Here is a 2717-nt window from a genome sequence, read left to right as displayed (position 1 = left end):
ATTAATCTGTACAAAATCCAGATGCTATTTTTAAGATTTGTTGTACATTTGCATGGCCAATTTATATCCCATTCTGAATCGGAGTACATTCAATGGTTTGTAAATCGATCATCCACAATTCTGCATCAAAATCTAAGAAAAAATAACTATACCTCGGCCAATCCCCAGAGCGATTCTCCATCGTTCTGCATCAAAATCTTAAAACATATTTTTTAGCTTTTTCGTGAAATTTTCAGGGGGATCCCCTTCAAAAAAGGCATGGAAGGACATTATGGACCCCAGCGATGTCTCTACCTTGGTAAATTTTCATCCAATTCTTAAGGGGAATACCTTAAACGATTTGGAGAGCGATTCTCCATCGTTCTGCATCAAAATCTTAGAACAAAATATTTTTTGGCTTTTTCGTTAAATTTTCAAGGGGGTCCCCTTCAAAAATTGTTAAACATGCGTGGAAGGACATTATGGGCTCCAGTGATGTCTACATCTGGGCCAATTTTCATCAGATTATAAAGAAAATCTTAGAATAACATATTTTTTAGCTTTTTCGTGAAATTTTCATAAAATAAACAGAAGGATAATATTATTTATTTGACAAAAAATTTATGTACCAATATAAATGTAGTCTAAATGAAATTGCTTTAAATTTTAATTTGAAGAAAAATTTTTAAATTGTTTAATGATAATGGTTGAGCCAAATATTGAATTTCAAATCAAGGCTTCTCTCAGAATTCAATAGCCTCCAGTAAGAGTCTCTCGGTGCCCGCTGAACTTTCAATAGACCCATGAACATATTTGCCAATGCAAGCGAGACTGTTGGCCTAAAGGGATTGGGGCGAAAAGTGGTCAGTTTACTAGACAAATGTTGACTTCTACATACTAACCTTGCAGCGTTTGAGAAGCTCGTTTTGGGCATGAGTAATCTGCTCCTTTTTGCCACCCCAAGTGCGCAAAATCGAAGTTTGCAACGCCCGGTCGAAGGCGAAACTCATGGCCCAGGGCTTGCACAGAGGCACATTGTTAATGGCATTCAAATAGACAGTGGCTTCCTCCTCCGATTGGGTACCGGAACAAAAAAGGACTCCTGAAATAAAATAAATTTTTATAAAATCAAATCTTATTCAGTTAAACTTCAAGCTTTTGTAAATTCTTACCAGGTACTGCGGGCGGCACTGTCCGTCGAATGGAAAGTACTGTTGCCAGTCCGATGTCTGAAGGTGGATGATTTTTATTACTTTGCAGGCCTGGTGTAACCATACTGGGTTGCAGCAGAGTCCCCTCCAAAAAGACGTGGTGCTCGCTTAGGGCTTTGTAAACGCCTGTGAGTAGGATTTCGGTAACCTTCTGACACCGGTCCAGATCGTGATCGCCGGTAGCCAGAATTTCAGGACTTATTATGGGCACTAGACGCTGTGACTGGCAAATGGCCGCATACCGGGCCAGGACATTTGAGTTTTCGAGAATGGCCTGTGGTGATGGGGTGTTTTTCGAAATCTTTAGTACACAACGCCATTTGGCAAAGCTGCAGCCCTCCTTCTTGTACTGGGCACACCGGTTGGCTAGATCATCAAGTCCTTGGGTGGTATACTCATCCTCGGAGCCAAAGAGCGGGGTGAAGTGCTTGTCCACCTTAATCCCTGTCAGGATGCCCTTCTTTTTCAGGACCTCTACGAAAGGTACACCGTCATCTGTCCTTTGGTGCAATGTTTCATGGTAAAAGATCACGCCGGAAATATTCTCAGATATCTTTGGATCGGTGGTAAATAACATTTGTCGGTATATCCGGCGATTTTCCTCAGTGTTCTCCACGCCAATTAGTTGAAATCGCTTTCCCATCACCGAACTGGACTCATCAGCTGCCAGGATTCCTTTTCCAGGAGCCACTAGGGCCTTGGATATGCATGTCAATTCATCCTGGAGTTCCTTGTTTGGGTAGTAAAAGTGCGTAGTCATTGTGAGAAACCTTGAAATTTTTACCAAAATGAATTTTTTTATACTTAATTTTGAGGAATTTTATTTCAAAGTGTTAAGTGAAATATAATTCCAGGAAGCTGAGAGGTAATTACAAATACAATGATATAAAGTACGGGGTATAAAAAAGGATAACCTAACCTTCTTCCTGTTCTCCATTTAAGACCACTTATTAATTGTTTGAAACTTTAACAGCTGACCTGTTTTTATAAGCCAATTATTCAGAAAATCGGATATCAAGATTGAATACTTTTATTTATGATACTTGAATACTACCTGAGCATTTAGCACTTGCCGTCCGTCTAATGGCATTATAATTAGACTTTTAATTGCCTTTTCGAAGCAAGAAGGAAGGCCAGTATAGTCAGAGATTCGAGGGGAAGATAAACCGCAAGAAGAATAAACTTGCCCCACATTAATTATATTTGACCGCACCGACAATGTCGCTTTTTATGGGTTTCACTTTGGACATTTTATGGCAAAAGTTTTGTTAATACAAATTATGGACAGCGGCGGCAGTTTGTCATAAAAAGAAAACGATACAACGCGGAATAGAAGGTGATGTTAAATTTTTGGACCATTTGCAGGGCGTAAATTGAATTCTCCAATTTCCTTTGGAAATTGTCTGAAAGACCTCGAGAGTCTCTTCGAGTCAATTGAACTCGGATCGATTCGTGTAATTCTAATTGGCGTGGGAAACACATCGAGTGCTCCAATAGCTTTAAATGGTTCGCTGGCTAGACAGTTGC

General features: G+C 39.8%; 1 protein-coding gene across 1 annotated transcript; it reads right to left on the bottom strand.

Moving 5' to 3' along the window:
* Positions 1–628: 628 nt before the first annotated feature.
* On the bottom strand, positions 629–2060 carry LOC6503425 (fructose-bisphosphate aldolase). The gene is made up of 3 exons (XM_001967421.4): positions 1152–2060; positions 882–1081; positions 629–818 (listed from the first exon to the last, which is right to left on the bottom strand). The coding sequence occupies exons 1-3, from the start codon at positions 1948–1950 to the stop codon at positions 723–725; spliced, it is 1095 nt and encodes a 364-aa protein (XP_001967457.1). The 5' UTR covers positions 1951–2060; the 3' UTR covers positions 629–722.
* Positions 2061–2717: the final 657 nt, after the last annotated feature.

This window comes from Drosophila ananassae, chromosome 2L (genome assembly GCF_017639315.1).
Source record: "Drosophila ananassae strain 14024-0371.13 chromosome 2L, ASM1763931v2, whole genome shotgun sequence".
NCBI lineage: Eukaryota > Metazoa > Arthropoda > Insecta > Diptera > Drosophilidae > Drosophila > Drosophila ananassae.
This window is presented reverse-complemented; position numbering and strand designations above follow the sequence as displayed.

What these genes read in the sequence shown, in the direction of transcription:
- LOC6503425 (XM_001967421.4), bottom strand. Translation starts at nt 1,950, where the DNA reads ATGACTACGCACTTTTACTACCCAAACAAGGAACTCCAGGATGAATTG. An exon ending in AGTGCCGCCCGCAGTACCTG is followed by an intron (nt 1,082 to 1,151) that starts GTAAGAATTTAC and finishes ATTTTATTTCAG; the next exon opens with GAGTCCTTTTTTGTTCCGGT. An exon ending in AGCTTCTCAAACGCTGCAAG is followed by an intron (nt 819 to 881) that starts GTTAGTATGTAG and finishes CAATCCCTTTAG; the next exon opens with GCCAACAGTCTCGCTTGCAT.